Raw genomic sequence first — 17,568 nt, forward strand, 5'->3', positions numbered from 1 at the left:
AGACATAAAACGTCAGAAAAACATCAAAGTATGGTATGGAATAAAATGTCAAAAAAACATCAATGTATATTAACACGTAAAAGGTTATAAAAACATCATAGTATGGTATGGAATAAAACGACATAGTATAGTAAGGCATAAAAATGTCAAAAAACGTCGTTTGGCATAAAAATGTCAAAAAACGTCATAGTATAGTATGGCATGAAAAAGGTCATAAAAACATCATAGTATGGTATGGAATTAAACGACATAGTATAGTAAGGAATAAAAATGTCAAAAAACGTCATAGTATAGTATGGTATAAAATGTCAAAAAAACATCAATGTATATTAAGACGTAAAAGGTTAGAAAAACATCATAGTATGGTATGGAATAAAACGAAATAGTAAAGAAAGGCATAAAATAGGCAAAAAAACGTCATAGTATAGTTTGGCATAAAAAGGTGAAAAAACGTCATAGTATAGTATGGCAAAAAATGGCAAAAAAACATCATAATATATTAAGGCATAAAAATGTCAAAAAACGTCATAGTATAGTATGGCATAAAAAAGGTTAGAAAAACATCATAGTATGGTATGGAATTAAACGAAATAGTAAAGTAAGGCATAAAATAGGCAAAAAAACATCATAGTATAATATGGCATAAAAAGGTGAAAAAACGTCATAGTATAGTATGGCATAAAATGTCAAAAAAACATCATAGTATATTAAGGCATAAAAGGTCATAAAAACGTCATAGTATGGTAAGGAATTAAACAACATAGTAAAGTAAGACATAAAACGTCAGAAAAACATCAAAGTATGGTATGGAATAAAATGTCAAAAAAACATCAATGTATATTAAGGCATAAAAGAAAAAAAAAAACGTCATATTACGGTAAGGAATAAAACAACAGTAAAGTAAGACATAAAATTTCAAAAACCGTCATAGTATATTAGGCCTAAAAAGGTTAGAAAAACATCATAGTATAGTATGGCATAAAATGTCAAAAAAACATCATAGTTTATTAAAGCATAAAACGTCATAAAAACGTCATAGTATGGTAAGGAATTAAACAACATAGTAAAGTAAGGCATAAAATCAGCAAACAAACGTCATAGTATAGTATGGCATACAAAGGTCATATTAAAGTAAGTTATCAAAACGTCATAGTATTGTAAGGCGTAAAAAGTCATAGATTCGATTAGTATGATTAATTTTTATTGCCATTTTTCAGAGTACAGGTACAAAGCCAATGAAATGTAATTAGAATCCAACCAGAAGTTCAAAAATAATATAATTTACAGATACTTGCAGGTTAAAAGTAAGTTCTACAGCATAAATGATGCTATATCTTACAATATGTACATTGATGGATAGTAGAGAGTTACAGGATACACAAATTATGAATGTAAATATTTTAAATACGTATGTACAGAGAAGTGGACAGAGTTAAAGAATAGCAAGTGTTGATGTAAGGGTACAGTATGAACAGAATATATACATTTATTTATTTATGCAGAGTATAAATGGCATTACAGTTGGTTATATGTACAGTAACATTATTTGAACATTGTTTGAACAGTATAGATGGTTCAGTCCGTGAAAATCTGCAAAATATGAATAGTCATAATAACATTATCATAAAAGTACTGTAACCAGTGCAGTAATGAGTGCAAAGATCCTACTGGAGTAGTGGTGTGGAGTTCAGCAGGGTCACTGCCTCAGCGAAGAAGGTCTTCCTGAAGCTGCTGGTGCAGAAGTGGAGGCTCCTGTAAAGGTGGGAGGTTGGTGTAAAATTTATGGTTAGAGTGGGAGGCATTCCTGGTAATGTTTCTCGCCCTGCCCAGGCATCTGGTAAATATTCTGGATGGTAAGTAAAGCTGGAGTGCTTCATGGTCTGCTGCGGAGGAGTTGCAATACCACACTGAGATGCAGGTCAGGACTATGCACTCAATGGTACAGGGATAGAAGTCCACCAGTATGCTGGGACACAGTTGAGCTTTCCTAAGGCTACATAAGAATAAAGGCAATGTTGCACCTTTTTGAGCAAGATGGAGGAGTTAAGAGAACAGGTGAGATCATCGGAGAGGTGGATGTGAAGGAACTTGAAACTTGCCTAAATGTCAGTATGTCATAAGGCAAAAAAAGCCATTGTATAGAAAGGCATAAAAATGTCAAAAAACGCCATAGTATAATAAAATATACTGTATAACGTCAAGAAATGTCATGGTATATTAAGACATAAAAGGTCATAAAAACGTCATAGTATAGTAAGGTATAAAATGTATTAGTATAGTAAGGCATAAAAATGTCAAGACGTCTCTCTGTGTTTACCTGAAACCTGCTATATTTTATTCGATCACTCAGAGGTCACTGACTTGTTGTTAGTAGACCTCCATAGAGAAGCTTGAAAGAGGAGATGTAAAACTACATGAGATGGTTTTTGGTTCTTAAAACCACAAATACATCTTCTTATGGATCAACACTTTAAATAAAATGCCAAAACAATGTACAATATGGTACCTTTAAATCAAATGTCCATGTCAATAACATGAACAGGATACATGCAAAACATCTGAACAATGCAATAAAATAAAAAAACACAGACAGTAATGTTGACGTTAATGTATATTTTAAAATCTGACTGAAAACGTAACATGTATCCTTTCAAACGTCCGTCATTCAAACACTATTGGCAGGGGCGGGAGGTGTGCCCGAAAGTCTCGGCAGATCTGAAAGCAAACTTGAAACCCCCTGGCACCCTGTATTGACAGGAAGAATTCAAACCACTTCCTCTTCAAGTAGCAAGCAGTTTCATATTTATTTCTCAAAGGCAGGTAAATCTGTGACACCAGAACAAATGTAAAAAAAAAAAAAAAAATCAAACTCATTTATTTAAGGTTCTTTTTATATCTCTATACTGTTAGCAGAAGAAACTTGTTTGCATTTATAAAAGTGGCATCACATCTGTGATTCTGGTCCAAAAGAAGCTCCAGTGTGCTCTGTCAGGACGTTACCATACAAATATATACAGGAAAGTCAATGCATATAAAAAAAAAAAGAAATATATTTTGTATGAGATGCTGGTCTGTTTTCAGATATGCAGCTTTTTCTCCAGTGCAGGGTTTGTCCAACGTTCCCCTGAAATGTTTAATTCCAGTTCTTGAAGAACTGCTTGAAGATGATGGTCTCCTTCCCCTGGGGCAGAATCTCCACCTGCAGCACAACACACACACCTTCAGCTTACTGTACAAAATCATAACAACCTGCTGTAACAGGCTGCAGGAGCCGGTAATAGGTGCACTGAGATATAACAACTGTAATGACTTTTACAGTAAGTAAGAGAACGTGTCAGCCTTAACTGTCTACAGTATGGAACAAGACTTTATACGTTAGTAACGTTTAATTTTAGTAAGACTTAGGGAACTGACCTGTGTTTTCATCCTGGGGTACTTCATTTGTTCGATGAAGTTATCCGCCATCTGTAAGGCCACCCTCTTCTCCTCAGCGTTTGCTCCATTACCTGACAGTGAATCCATGAATCACATTAGTGCTAGAGATATGACATAAATCAGCCTCACTGCTAGGTTCCCAAAAACAGGGTCACATACATGTATATATATATTTTTAGGTTTGTGCTGATTTCTCGGGTTTGCACTCTTTCAGTGTAGTTGATATCTATATCTCTGTATATCACTGGCACCAGACTACTATCACTTTCCCCGGTTTGCATTTCAGGCAGCAGACGTTTGCTGCTTCGGGGTCGTAGTAGTATTTCCTCACCTTTCCAGACGAAGATCTTTCCGTTGGCGCCGTTGTCCAGAATGAAGCAGTCATCACGAACCAGCAGCTCCTTAGCGAATGGGCTCTTCTCCGACGCTTTGGTCATATTCATGGAACCTGTCGCATCGGAAACCTGTGGAGTAAATGTACACAGGTTTATGGTTTACTTAATAAAACAGATGTGAATGTTAGTTTGATGCGTCAGTGCAGCTGAAGTCACCTTGTAGAGTGAGGCGGAGTTGGAAACGTCTGCTTTGCTGTCCTCCTCTGGCGTGCTCTCTGCCAGCGCTGGCATCTGTCCCAGGACCTGCTCATGAACACAGGAAACATTAAAGACCACAAAACAGATTCTACTCTGGTTTTGGTATTTGTGTAACTTATTTTAAATCATTTTTGGTAGGAAGTGTTGACCTAGAAAGTGCTGTGATCATATGAATGATTCTTTTTCCAGAACTTCCTTAAGAAGAAACACTTTGATGATGAAATTACATTAGCAGAATGAAAAAGTCTGTATTTGCCTTGAGCATCTCTTCAGGCTCTTCCCCCTCGTTGGCGTCCACAATCCTGGCTTTACCGTGTCTGTCCGTGTCGCGAATCAGAGAGGCGATCTCACGCACTTTCTGCTTCTCGAAGATGTTGGCTTGTGATCCGATCCACGACACAATCGTCTGGAGAGCGGCGAGGCAGCAGCAGATAAAACAAGGCGTAAGAAACTTTAAACACTTTATTTTTTTGTAAATGTGCTTCACTTCCACAAACTGTTATTTTTTGTCGTGCACACATCAATGTCATCAAATTTAGATGAATTTTGTGTCTGCACTCGCCCTAGATATTACGCATGTCCGTCTTTATCTGGGTCAGCAATGAGAGTTCTCACCTCTCCAAGGTCGAGGATGAAGCAGTCTCCTTTGTTGAAGCTGCTCCAGGACAGCTCTACCTCCTTGGCACGGATGTTGCGTTTCCCTTTGATCTGGTACAATCTTTGCACCGTCCCCGAGCCCTGAGGCCTCCTGAATCCCGACTCCACACCACCTTCCTGAGACAAGAAGAACAGTCATTTAAAAATCTTGTGGGGTTTTTTGAATGTTTCAGAGATTTTAGGTTTAACATGATTGTTTGTTTTAAACAGAATGACATACATGCACTTTGGCACAGAGGCCATAATATCTAGGGTGCTGTAAAATGATGACTTTATCTAGCAATAAAAAGATGCTAGATAAAATGAAATAGGAAGGAAGACAACGTTTGCATTGAGTTTCTCACTTATGATTGATTTTTATTTGACAAGCGATTACTGTGCATTTTCGTGCCATTTCAGATTTTCTGAGCATCCAGAATCTTGGCCATCCCTGCTCCTCACCTTGTAGCTGACCCCTCTGGGGAAGAGGGTCATGAACTCCGGGGACTCGTAGCCCTGAACCTGCCTGTGCTGAACGGGGTCGCCACCAAGAAAGTTGTCCAGCTGGGTGGCCAGCATGGCACACGCCACCTGCTCGTCCCGAGACGACTTCTCACCTGCAGCACAAAAGAATGAGTCAGGGAGGAAAGAACAAGATATGAAGTACAATAAGTGTTTCCACACATTCCTGTAAAAAAATATATATTTTAGTAAACTTTGACCAAGCCTGAGGTTTGCTTTTTGTACACAACACAACAAAATGATGGAGATTGTGTGATGCAGTTCAAAGTTGTGAAATAGCTCCTGATAAAAGGTAGTTTGTGTTGTGAAAAACAAAACAGTTAAAGTCAAGATAACATCTGTGGCTTATCTTTGACACCCTGCAATAGTTACCAAGGTAGAGCTGAAGGATAGAGGGTGACCACAGGGAGAGAGAAAGGAAAGGAAAGCGAAAATAGAAATAGAGTAAAGAAGAAGAAGAGAGAAGGGAGAAAACATAAGGAAACGAGGCCAGAAAGGTTAAAATGTCAAAAATGAGGGGAACAAAGAGCCACTGACAGAGGTGATGGGTCATGGAGCATGAGATGAGAAACAAACAGCGGACGCACAAAGGCAGCACAGGGGTCATCAACTGTAAACAAGTGGAGGAGGGTTCAGAGAGACGCAACGCTTGAGCAAAGAGAGCCCTCTCCAAGCTGTGACAATCAGCTTAGTGTTACCTAAGCACCGGATACATGTTGGAAACAACAGCCACATTTGAGTACTGTAACAGTCCTCCTGCATTTTTAACGAGGCCTGCTCAAAAACCATCCGACGTTTCCCTCGGGACTTCTTTCTCTCTTTCTCTCTCTCTCATCATCCGTCCATCCCTCTCCATCCTGCCTCTCTCCTCACACAATGATGCAGCAGGTCAGCGCCGTGTCTCATGTGTCATCACCATTAGTGGGAGGGTTATTAGCTTTTCAACCGCAGTGCTAGGCCAGGGTTAGGCGTGTAGTAAGCACTGGACAATGGTTACTGCTTTTACTGCATGGAGTAAAATAGAAACATGAGAGGCATCCTCCTCTTCAAGTTATTTCAAGATAGAACAGTTAAAAAAAGAGTAATCCACCAATTTAGCAATGGACTCCTATTACATTGTAAAGTTTTATTTAAATGTTTTATTTTTTTTAAAGGATAAAAAAATTATGCGGCTAACCAGAGATAGCATCCTTTTTATTCCATGTATTCTATGTCTACATTACCCAGAATGCAACCTGGCTGCTGGCAGTTCCAATGGAAATATGCTAGTAGCATCTAATAGCCTCGAGCAGGTCTAGTAAGCTTCTTCTTTCTAACTCCACGCCACCAGATTTCTTTTTCCATTTTCAAATGTGTAGTCTTCAGACACCAACCGATGCCGACTCAAGTGACATCACTTCAGGCAGTTTATGAGACCTAACACAGCCCCCTATTGAGTCATAAAAGGCTTTACACAACTTTCTTCTCTCCCTAAGACCTGTGAACAGACTGTGATGTAGGTCTCGACTCGTGTCTCTCCTGGCTCCCTGAAGGACCTTCATGCTCCAATGAGCATGTCATCCCTCTCCTGTCGAAGGCTGGAAACCCAGAAAACACTGTACAGAACGTAGCACACAGTACAGTATGTGCTACAGTATGTTGCTTTGCATATTGTAGATGCATTTCTATCCGCATGTTGGCCTTGCACCGTTTTGTTTTAACCCCTGTGTTGTTCTTGTGGATGCTGCGAAATGTTGAACTGGTCGCCTATTTTTTTACTTTATACAGATTTATTTGAACTGGTTTGGATTTAGCTGCATAAAAACTAATAAATACTTTATTGGAATTTTTTTTTAAAACTACCTTATTCATTGTTAGCTTATGGAAGTGCAGACCTCCATCAAGTTCGATGGCAAACAACGTAAACCAGACTTCAGAGAGAAAAAACCTAATTCATAATAATGATTTGGATCTGCCCAAAAATTTAATGTATTCTTCCCTGGCCCATGAAACATCCCTCCGCCAAGTTTGGTGCAAATCGGTTCAGTACTTTTTGGTTAATCCTGCTGACAAAAAAACTAAAAAAAAACAAACAAACAGACAGAGGTGAAAACATAACCTCCCCCGGTGGAGCAGTGAACAGTTTTCATGTTGATTAAAGTGTCATTACTGATTGATTTTGTCCTGAAATTAGATGGTATCACTGTAAAGGTGACACACACTCAGACACACTGGAGGCCTGTTGAGTACAAAGACCTTTAGTCTTGAGTCAGATTGCATGGCTGCATGCTACATAATCCTATTGTGTTGTCCCTCGCTAAGGTGATACCTGTGCTGTGACACATTTTATGCAACAACTCAATGATCTCTTTCAGTGAACCCTTTGATCAATGTCAGGCTGTATTTTTTTCTAATATTATATATATATATATTTATCTAATATTTTTTTCTTCACAACAGGTACACATCACGTAATCCAGATGTGTCTCCAGTCTCTCACCTATCCACATGTGGAGGTCGGTTCCCTGCTCGCCGCGGTTCTCCAGCACCAGATAGGAGTCCCCGTTAAAAAAGGCTCCCACCTCGGAGGGATCCAGCAGCACCGCCTTCATCTTCTCCACCCTCCAGACCCGGAGGCCCGGCTGCCGGACCTCTGGACTGAACTGACCTGGTGCTGCCTTGAATGGGAGCATACTGCAAGAAAAGAAAAGAAAAGACTGGTAAGACAAATGGAAAGAAGTAGCTGGCTGAAACAGGAAGTGTAGACACATTGCGTCACTGTCTCCATTTGGGAATAGGTGCGTGGTTTTTGGTTGTAGTAAAAGCAGAAGTCAAACCCACAGTGTCATGACAAATTAAGGAAGTGCGTAACATGTCACAATCACAAGATGAATGTCTATTTTTCTTACATATAGCTAGGTAAATTCTTTTTTTAAACTTCCCTCAAGAACAGACTTGAGCTCCTCTCCATACTGACTGAAAATGTGGATTTTGAGATGCAGATGGAGGGAAACTTGTTTGCCTCTTAAGACCAGAACTAATCTCAAACGCCTCTAAACCACAGTCCCTTTAAAAAAGTGGAGGATGTGGTCGATGTGATGAGACTATTTCAGCTACGAGTTGACACAAAATGAGGGCTTGTGTTGCTGCCTAAAGACCTACATTACATTACATCTATGCAACACAACACCAAGCAAGCCGCACTAACGCAACACCAGTGTCATTGCACAAAAAAACAGGTGTGGCTTCAGTACATGCACGCTGGATCATGTCACAGGTGAGAATGAGCCAGGTGTGGACTCATATACTTTCCCCACCCTTTCACAGAGGCAGAAAAAATTAACACAGCAGTGTGGATGTTAATATAGTCATTATGTCACCCAACCACACCTCTGTCTGCTCTGGCTGAGCTTTACTTTACCAAACTGAAACACAGCGAGGTTTACAGACAGATGAGTTACTGACATGTTCAAACAGTTTGTTTTGTCCAAACAACAGTCGACAGCCGGAGAAGATTCAATTTACATTGACATGAAATGTAAAGTTAGCAAACACACACATTTAATAAGTGGGAACCAGTGACTGTATTGGATAAATTCATTAAAACAATCAAAATTCTTGTCAGTTGACCAAAAACTAAATCTTTACTCAAGGTCCACTTAGTAGCATTTTCCAGAGCTTTCAACCACATCTTATGGTCTTCCTTAAAACATGGAGATATCTCATGACCCAAGTTACATCATGAACTGGAGACTAAGCAATTTTTAAGTAATGTGATCGACTCAGCTATCCCTATCCAGTGAAGAAGACCATGAGATGAGGTTGAAAACTCTCAATAGCTACTAAGTGGAGTTTGTTATTTTCTGTGATCAAACATCAATAATTCAACTAAAAAAAAATCTTAACTCAAGATCGGCTTACTCCTTTCTGGAGTTAGGGTTAGGGGTTAGGTCTTCATGGTCTTCCTCAGTGGGTAGCTGAGAGATAGCCCCGTTCTTTATATGACTCTTCAAGGTATGTGATGAGCTGGAGTTTTCTCAGTTGTTAGTTGACTTAGGTTGAAAGCTCAAGCAAATCAGAGTAAGGGTAAGATTTTTTTTGTACGAGAAATGTTTTAAAGTCAAGACTGAACCCTTTTCTCTAGTTTTCAGTTTGATTAATTGAGTTCAGCAGTAGATGATGGAAGAAAAAATATGTAACGACTTCAGTACCCAGTATTTATTTAATTCTAAGATATCTGATGTAATATGATATTATATATTATATTTTATAGAGTTATATATTTGGAGTTTTGTGCTTCTACAGATAATCAAAAGGCTTTTCCGGGATGACAACACACAAACATCTGAAACCTTACCACAACCATGTTGCCGCTACATTATCTTAATCTGTGAAGGTTTCCTGTCTTTCGCTTTGTGGGGGTTGTGATATTTTTAAAGTTAACTTGAGCAGTGTTACACATTCATAAAAATATTATGGTGTTTAAATAAACCTCCACATAATAAAGGGTGGAGTATTTATAACACTTTCTGATAAAACTATCATCATATAATATTATGTAACATTTTGCTGCTAGACGGGCACCATTAGGAACCACAACTGATACAGGAAGACTAGAAAACACACAATTAGCATGATTATAGTGATTAGAGTCAAGTGAGGACACCAACCTGACATGTAAAACACTGCTGCACACTCTTATAGTAAGTGTTAAAAATGACTCATTAGGCAGCAGAAAAAAAAACTATTAGCACTAATTGTCAGCAGGATGTCAGCAGCTGCTCTTCCCGTTTCTGTTTGTTTTTTCTTTCTCAGTTTTACAGCTATTAGTAGGCTGTGATCAATAGGGAGATGCCCTTCACTGCACAAAGCGGCAAATAGAGAGGGCGACAGTGCATCAGAGTGAATATCTGAACACATAAAATGGTAGGGTAGAGGAGGAGACGAGCTACGGCAGCGAGGAAACAGAGAGAGAGCCTGAGGCGGCACATGCAGGGGCCCTCGGGTTAAGGTTACAATGCTTTGACAGCCGCTCCAAGAGTAAGTAAGGAGGCAGAGAAAAAGGCCCTGGTCCACTTAACTGTATGATCTCCTCTGGTACCTCTGGCATGCTGTCTGACTCCGGCTCCATTCTGCGTGTCCACTGGAGTGTGTGTGAACCAGTGTGTGTGTGTGTGTGTGTGTGTGTGTGTGTGTGTGTGTGAGAACCGGTGTGTGTATGTGTGCGTGCGCATGTGGGGTTGTAAGGGATCGAGAGGTCTGGCGAGGAGGAGTGTTTGCGCTCACCTGGCCTGGTTAGCTTATATGTGGGAGGTAACTGGAGCCGGTGTGATGAAAGCCTACCTGCGGCCTGCGGATAGGACGCTGCGTGGGGAGGGAGGGGTGGGGGAGTAGATTCAGGTTCCTGGTTCCTGGCTAAAGCTAAACACCAAGGGGATGATTACTGGAGAGCAAGCCGCTGGCTCCTCCATCTTTCCACTCTTCCCTCCTCTGACTCCAGCTCTCCCTCCTCCTCCTCCTTTACGCCATCCCTGTGTGCTCAAGCAGGGCCATTATGAGGAATTTTAGGCCCCCGACTGGGACACAGGGGACTCTGGGCCCCTCTTTTCTTTCCTATCATCCCCACACCATCATAATTCCTCATTCATCTATGAACTCCCAAATACAAAACACTAGGCCAGTCTCATTGCTACTGCAAAGTGGGAAGAGAGATTGAGCGTCCCTGCTGTTACCAGAAGTAAATAAATACTTCAAGATGAGAAGTAAACTACAACTCCCAAGGTGCATTTCAGTTCTATTAAGAGAAATCTTAAAAGAATGGATTCTGGGTCAATTTCGGAGGATTTCAGGATTGATGGTTCAGTGTTTTGTCTCCAACTGCAGCTTGTTCTCCATAGAAATGGGGACAAAAAGCTCATGGACGTTGTATATTTAGAGCCATATAAAACAAAACAAATGGCTGGAACATAAACCTATAGCATGGTTACATTATCCAAGAGACTCCTGTGTTACTATATTTGGGAAATATTAAGGACATTATCAAAACTGCATTCATCAAGTTGAACTTAGGAGCCACAAACGGCATATAGCCGGATGATGCGGGACGCTCAATTTGCAATTTCTACAGCAGTGTTCTCGCCAACACCCCCTGCTCTTGCTCTTCCAACACGACTGTACACCGCTTGCATGACAAAATCCTTTCAACCCAAAAGGTTCACTTCTTCACTTTCAGAGCTGCTAACCACATTGACCGTGAGGAGTGGTCTGTGTGTCTGTGTTTTAGCAGCTGTCGTGAAGGAGTTCTACATTTTGGGCTTCGCGGTGACACAGTGTGATGTGATGGTGAGTGGCAGCCAACGTGCTGCTGTGCCTACACTGCTGATATGCATCTATATTGATATGCAGTATGTGTGGTTGTTCATTTTAGCTACACATTATGACGAGTTTGCCATAGTTTCTCAAATTTCAGGTGTATGCATTCAGGTGTTATCAACCAGTCAAATAAACAGTCATATAAAATATTTATATACTTGACCCTGTAAAATGTGTGTTTTGTATTTTTGACCATGTTCTGTAGCAGCAAAGTACATTTAAAATAATAATATACAGTATTGTGTGTGTGTGTGTGTGTTTTTGTGCGTGCGTGCGTGCGTGCTGTATGATTATGAGATTAGAAGACTGAAATCAAGACAGACTGATGCAGGCAGGGAGCATTTGAGAGGCCCAGAGAACAAAGAGGGCAGAGAAAAGACATATTTAATCATATGAAAGATGAATTACACTCTTACAGTTGTAGTGAACGGTTAATTTACATTACACCAAACTTCTACTTATATTCTCACAAGATCTCCGAGGCTGTTGCCTCTTTAACACCCCACCCTAACGTTGAGGAAGTGGTGAAACAGCTGCAAATAAGAGCAGGATTATGTGTAGGAAGACAGGGACGGAGTAGGAAAGGAAATTAGAGGTTGAGTTTTCCCCACTTATAACAGAAAAGTGCAACAGGGGAGAAGCACAAAGTTTGAGTCGAAAGATGGATATCAGACAAACTAAAGATTCATTGTCCCGCTGTGATTTTCTCCTCAGGAATGTGATGAGCAAACGGATAAAGGAGTCCGTGGGAGAGAACACAGGAAAAAGAACGCAGAGAAGGAAAATTAAGAAAAAAAACAAATGCAAATGGAATAAAAAAAAAAAGTGGGTTAACTTTAAGAGAGTGGAGCAGAAAGTGCAAAACAAAAACAAGTTTTCATATGAAGACTTACCTTGGAGAGCGAGTTAGCAGTGGGACACAACACGTCTGAGCAGAGAGGGGAGAGAAAAGCAGTCAGGCAAGGAAAAACACGTCCCTAAACACACAAATTCTTTCTCTCTCTCTCTCTCTCTCTCTCTCTCTCTCTCATACACACACGATTTCCTGCCTCTGTGTGCAGCAAGCTTAGCCCGGCCCTCTGACTCAAACCACAAGAGAGCGGAAACTTGACTGAACCAGAGCTTTAAGTGGAGGGAGAATTCAAATGCATCTTTCTAGTACCACTAAGTTTTTTCTTTCTTTTCCTAAAAACATGAACTAACCCTTTTACCCATCACCCTCTCATTAGTGACTCACTCTCAAGTCTCCACAGTTGGCAAACATCACCACAGCAACTGACCCAAACACACTTATTAGTCATATATGGATGTCCCAGGCAAACACGCCTGTATGTGTCAGTGTAAGAAGCAGAGTGCAGCCGGGCTTCATTAAATGACGTGCCCTCTTGCACAGTTTGAGCTGCGTCAAACCTGTGATTAATCAGTTCTACAGGTGAAGATTACAAGGCTGGAGGATTCTTAGGAAAGCCCACTCATATCTCCATACGGGTGTGTACCAACAAGAGATGCACTAACATCAGCCACACTAATAATTTTACTTATCTAAAGGTGCAGATGTCACGCCTTCAAACAAGTATCCTTGCCTTCAAAGTTTGTTACGTCATGTTGTTTACGTATACAAGAAAACACTTTACTTAGTTACCATTAAATTGTATTCATATTTAGAGAGTTACTTACTTAAAAAAACGCCACAGTCAGTCTTGTTCACTCATTTATTCAACTGTTTGGTGCAGGTTTCTGAAAGTGCCAATTAATTGAGTTAAGGATTTGTGACTGGAATTTAAAGGTTTTAAGTCAACAAACTAAAATTTTTAGTTAACTACATTTTAAATTAATATCTATGCAACAAAATTATTTTGGAAACTACAGTAAATTACTTTTAATTAATGCTATTCAAACAAACTCAAAGAACTTCATTTGAAATTTTAGTAGAGATCCCGAAGTTCCCAAAGATGATACAAAACTGCATGTCATGTAGGGTTTAGTGGAAATGTGTATAAAATGATGCACAAGACATCTGAAATATTTGATGATGAGCCATAGAAGTGTGTTGGGTTTCAGGATTTCACCAACATCAACATCATACAGTTTCAACAAGCACAATATACAAGTATATGGTTCTCAGTACACTGCGCATGATACTGTCACACACATTTAAAATAGGGAAATCAAATGAAAACATGTGTTACATGTGTCAAGTGGAAAGGCCTTACCCAGCGTAGGTCTATATTTTTCTGTCTCTCTCATGGGAATTCCCTGTCTCCATCTGGTGGCCAGGAAGTGCAATGAAAAGATGTTTCTCTGCCTGCAGGAGAGAGGAAATGATAGAAACAGTTTGAGCTCAAACAATAAAACAGCCTTCCATGAATGTTAAGACACTTACACTCCTGGTGTTTCGGTCAGTAAATGGCTGTAAACCTGTAATGAGTTAATGACAAACTGCTTGTCAACTTGTCGTCCCTCTTACTTGCACAAGCCAGTTCAGAGGTTTGCAATAGATAAACATTGAACAGCTGATTAGCTTGAGCTAATGTTAGCTGTTGTTTGGCTGACTTTAAGGCCAAGTCATGTAGCACAATAACTGGCAATTAAATGCCAAAACACATCAACCACTTCCCATATTTTACCCGTAAATCTCCCAGACAGGTGGCTGACCTCTGTCAGGTGACTCAACAGACAAGCTCGTGCCCCGTGGTCAAAATTCTGGTGCCATTATGTTATTAGTTGTGCACCTGAAACGTCTCGTGACTGTGACTGTGTCAGTGCTACTTTGTGTATGAGCCTGATTTTCAGTCTAACTTCCTGTCAGCGAGCAGGTGAGTTCACAGCCAGGTGGTGAGCGCCCCCCACAGGAAGGAGCGCGTCAGCTTTTCACTGACGTCCGTTTGCTCTCGTCAATGGTCTTATGACGCAGGTGTTGTGCATCAGGACTCATGAGGTGTGTCCTTATCGTTACCTCAGCAAATACAGGCGGTGTTGTTGCGGATAATTTCCCTCTCATTATATAAGACACAGAAGTGCAATTACTTTGCTTGACTATTTCCTTTTTCTGCTAAAATATCTTCTACTCCACATTTATTTGACAACTACAGTTAAAAGTCACTTAATACAGATAGTTTACAGTATGGTGTAAGTAAAATTTTGAATGTGGGAATTTTACTTTACTAGTGTTTCTACACTGTGGTAATGATACTTTTACTCACATAGAAGATCTGACTAGTTCTTTAATTATTATGAGTAATTCATTGTTATATAAGGAGCATTGTTTTAGCTGTAGCTGCTCACTTTAGATGCTGTTTGATAATTCAATCTATGATAATGCATCATATTTTTATTTCAAGATGTAATATTTAATACATAAAATCTAAACCTGCAGAGTAACTACTAACTACACATCAAACAAATGTAAAATGAAAACTACCGATTTGCCCTGACGTGGGAGTATTAAGTATCTTAAAATGGTATGACTCAAAACTGCACTTTAATTATTTGCATAAATGTACCTAATTTCTACCATTGTTCTCATGATTTAACTGATGTATTTGCCCCTATATACATATAACATATAGAAACAAACCAGAGACTGTTGCTGACTGATGCTGTCAAACGTAGCATTTGTTGCCGCACAAAATGCAGACTTTCAGTGTATCACCTCACAGCTGCAGTTGGGTGATAAAACAGACAGACGTGTAGTAAAACTTTTATTCATTTTTTTCCAAGTCAAAAAACAAACAGAACAAAGATACAGAGAATGAGATAATGAATCGATTTCTATACAGTGGCAATTTTAAGTTAAACCTTCCTTTGCCCAGACATGAAGTCGTTCCTCTGCTTGAAACCCTGTCTCGCCTCTGGACTCACACTAACCGCGCACACATACACACTTTCCATTCATTCAACCTGGGAGTCCCGGCGTCCTGAATTGACTGGACGGCACACAGTTAAGAAAACAGGATTGGATGCAAGCATAGTGGACAAAATATGACAATTAAGGGGTTTTATGGAAAGCAACAAGCTCCACCACAATATTTACTAAGTGCAATGACCAAACCTGCTTTATCTCAAAGGCCAGAGGACACAGTCCATTCAATTCAAGACAACCTTGGAGGCAATGTTTCACAAAATTAGACAAATCATTTAAACATTTTCAGAACATAACCCCAAAAAATCACTGGTTGTATTTTATCTCCTCAGGACTCCCAGTCAGATCCGATACATCCCCTACCCTCCCCTTGATTTCCCCTCGTCACAGGTACATACACTGGTAGAAAAAAGAAACACTGATTTTCAGAACTGAGGATCATTTGTGGATGAAGAGGGAAGAGGGAGGAGACCCAGCTAATCCATGAAATTCAGAAACCGCGCCGAATGATCAAATGGAACGAGGAGGGAAAAGGAAAACATTTCCATTGTCATCGGGGCGCACAGACGGTTCCCTAACGCAGTCGAACTGGGTCAAGTCATGTGAGAAAGCACCCATATTCAAATGAAAGTTCACACTAATGTAGTGGGTAAGGTTTTTTTTTTTTTTAATAGAGAGGCCAAAAGTGCTGTTTCTTTGGACAATCTCTGCTTCACATAAAATAAACTGTTCCACTTTGTTGTGAACAAAAAGGCCAACAGGACAAATGTTGCCCTTTGGCGTCCCGAGAAGTGAAAACACCAAACTCTTCCTTTAACTGAAGCGACGCCACAGCCTGGTGACAGCATGCAACATTTCCTACAACTGTTAGTGAAAAGAGCATTCGCCATAATGGCAAAAACTTGGACTGTTGGGGAGAACAGGGGGAGGAGAAAAAAAATAAACGCACTCCCCTCCGTCCCCTGCCCCTTCATCCACAGTATATGAACATGAGCCTCCTGCAAACATGTTTACAAAGTCACCAAAAGCAAACGAGAGAAAAGCCAAAAAAAAAAAAAAAATTAAAATTATTAATTTTCCTCTATTCATATTCACACAGAATAGTAGTTAACTTTCTTTCTTAAATAAACTGAACAGTCCAAATAAACCTGTGTACACATCAGCTATCAGAAATGGGACGAAGATTAGCAAGAAGTGGGAGGGATTTCGAAAGAAATTTCAACCTAAAGCTTGATTAAAATGTATTAACATGTGCTACTCATGCAAACAATGACAAAAGCAGCAACGCCAAACTAGTATCCCTCATCCACATGTGCCCCATTTCCTCCTAGAATCAAAATGAAAGACAATAATCATTCTGACTATTCATTTTTTTTTCATATAAATCTTTAAATTCCCAGTGTCAAGGGAAGAAGAGTATCTGGAAAAGTTTTCTTTTTTTCTTTTTTTTTTGCTTTTGATGCACAAGTCTCCAAAATGGTAGAGGACAAGAGGATGCTGGTGGGTGTTTTTCATGACATCTTTCAGGTTTTGTCTTTGGGGTGTGAAGGAGGAAGAGGGGAGGGCGATGGGTACACACACCTATGTAGTTAATGATGTTCAGTGTGAAATTTCCCTTCCCTGCAAGCCAGTTTCTCTCTCCTATAATGTATGTATTTATGCTGATCATCCAACTCTTCATTTGAATATAATCAAACACCTAAAGCTTCATCTTCTTTCATCCACATCGCCCCCAAAACTGGCAGAAACTGTACTTTTACAAAAGCAGGTCTAACAAGATACACCTTGGTGAAATGAGCAGTAAACAAAGTCTAAACCTTACCTCCTTGATTTTTCTTTAGAGCTTACGCTTTAGTGATGAATACAATCCACTTAGCTTTTTGAAAAAAGGCTTTTGGCAAAATGTACGTTTTCCAGGAACAACTATACACCCAACATTTAGAGAACGAGAGAGAGACTGGATGTAATACACTATAAAGTTAAAAAGGGACATTTTCTCCCCCTCATGTGTTCACCACATCTTCCTCTCCTTTTCATTCCCTCTTGGGATTTGCAGTTTTGCTTCAACACCCCATGTGGAAATTAAAAAACTATTTCAAAAGGCAGCCTTTTTTCCTTCAGGCAAAGCAGTTCAAGTCTTTCACATAATAGTTTTAACTATTTTTGGGG

The 17,568-nt window shown here is 39.8% G+C and overlaps 1 protein-coding gene across 2 annotated transcripts; it reads right to left on the reverse strand.

Moving 5' to 3' along the window:
• Positions 1-2,779: 2,779 nt before the first annotated feature.
• On the reverse strand, positions 2,780-14,299 carry capgb (capping protein (actin filament), gelsolin-like b). Of its 2 annotated transcripts, XM_087177859.1 has the most exons (12): positions 14,165-14,299; positions 13,751-13,842; positions 13,215-13,274; positions 12,431-12,465; positions 7,666-7,859; positions 5,127-5,281; positions 4,644-4,802; positions 4,285-4,434; positions 3,987-4,073; positions 3,767-3,899; positions 3,415-3,506; positions 2,780-3,199 (listed from the first exon to the last, which is right to left on the reverse strand). In XM_087177859.1, the coding sequence occupies exons 5-12, from the start codon at positions 7,856-7,858 to the stop codon at positions 3,134-3,136; spliced, it is 1,035 nt and encodes a 344-aa protein (XP_087033985.1). In that variant the 5' UTR covers position 7,859; positions 12,431-12,465; positions 13,215-13,274; positions 13,751-13,842; positions 14,165-14,299; the 3' UTR covers positions 2,780-3,133. The 2 variants fall into 2 exon arrangements, with proteins under 2 accessions (XP_087033985.1, XP_023276625.1); XM_023420857.2 differs by lacking the exon at positions 13,215-13,274.
• Between the last annotated feature and the right edge of the window lie 3,269 nt (positions 14,300-17,568).

Source organism: Seriola lalandi, unplaced genomic scaffold (genome assembly GCF_002814215.2).
Source record: "Seriola lalandi dorsalis isolate HSWRI2012SDOR001 ecotype SW California unplaced genomic scaffold, Sedor1 jcf7180002054658, whole genome shotgun sequence".
In the NCBI taxonomy this organism is placed as follows: domain Eukaryota; kingdom Metazoa; phylum Chordata; class Actinopteri; order Carangiformes; family Carangidae; genus Seriola; species Seriola lalandi.